This window comes from Nicotiana attenuata, chromosome 2, assembly GCF_001879085.1.
Source record: "Nicotiana attenuata strain UT chromosome 2, NIATTr2, whole genome shotgun sequence".
NCBI classification, from domain to species: Eukaryota; Viridiplantae; Streptophyta; class Magnoliopsida; order Solanales; family Solanaceae; genus Nicotiana; species Nicotiana attenuata.
In genome coordinates, this window is record NC_031990.1 from 88,800,366 (window position 1) to 88,800,604 (window position 239).

At 43.9% G+C, this 239-nt stretch overlaps 1 protein-coding gene across 1 annotated transcript in view; it reads left to right on the plus strand.

The window, feature by feature from the left end:
- The window catches only part of LOC109221895, a 5,355-nt gene extending 5,116 nt beyond the window's left edge, over positions 1-239 (plus strand). Inside the window, exon 3 of the mRNA XM_019386328.1 lies at positions 126-239. Coding sequence (XP_019241873.1) covers positions 126-239 — 114 coding nt within the window. The remainder of the gene's footprint in view (positions 1-125) is intronic.

The window sequence follows — 239 nt, forward strand, 5'->3', positions numbered from 1 at the left end:
AATGGCGAAGTATACTCGAATTTGTAAGACCTTAAGAAAAAGGCGTAAAATCGATACAAAACCTAAAGGTCAAATTGTGCCCGAGTTCGAATCCACTCACTCGGGACTAACTTGTAAAAACCAAGGTTGGAATCTTCCCCGAGTTCGAATACACTCACTCGGGGACTACCTTGAAAGACCTAAGGGTTGAATCTTACCCGAGTTCAAATGCACTCACTCGGGACTGTCTGAAACCCTGA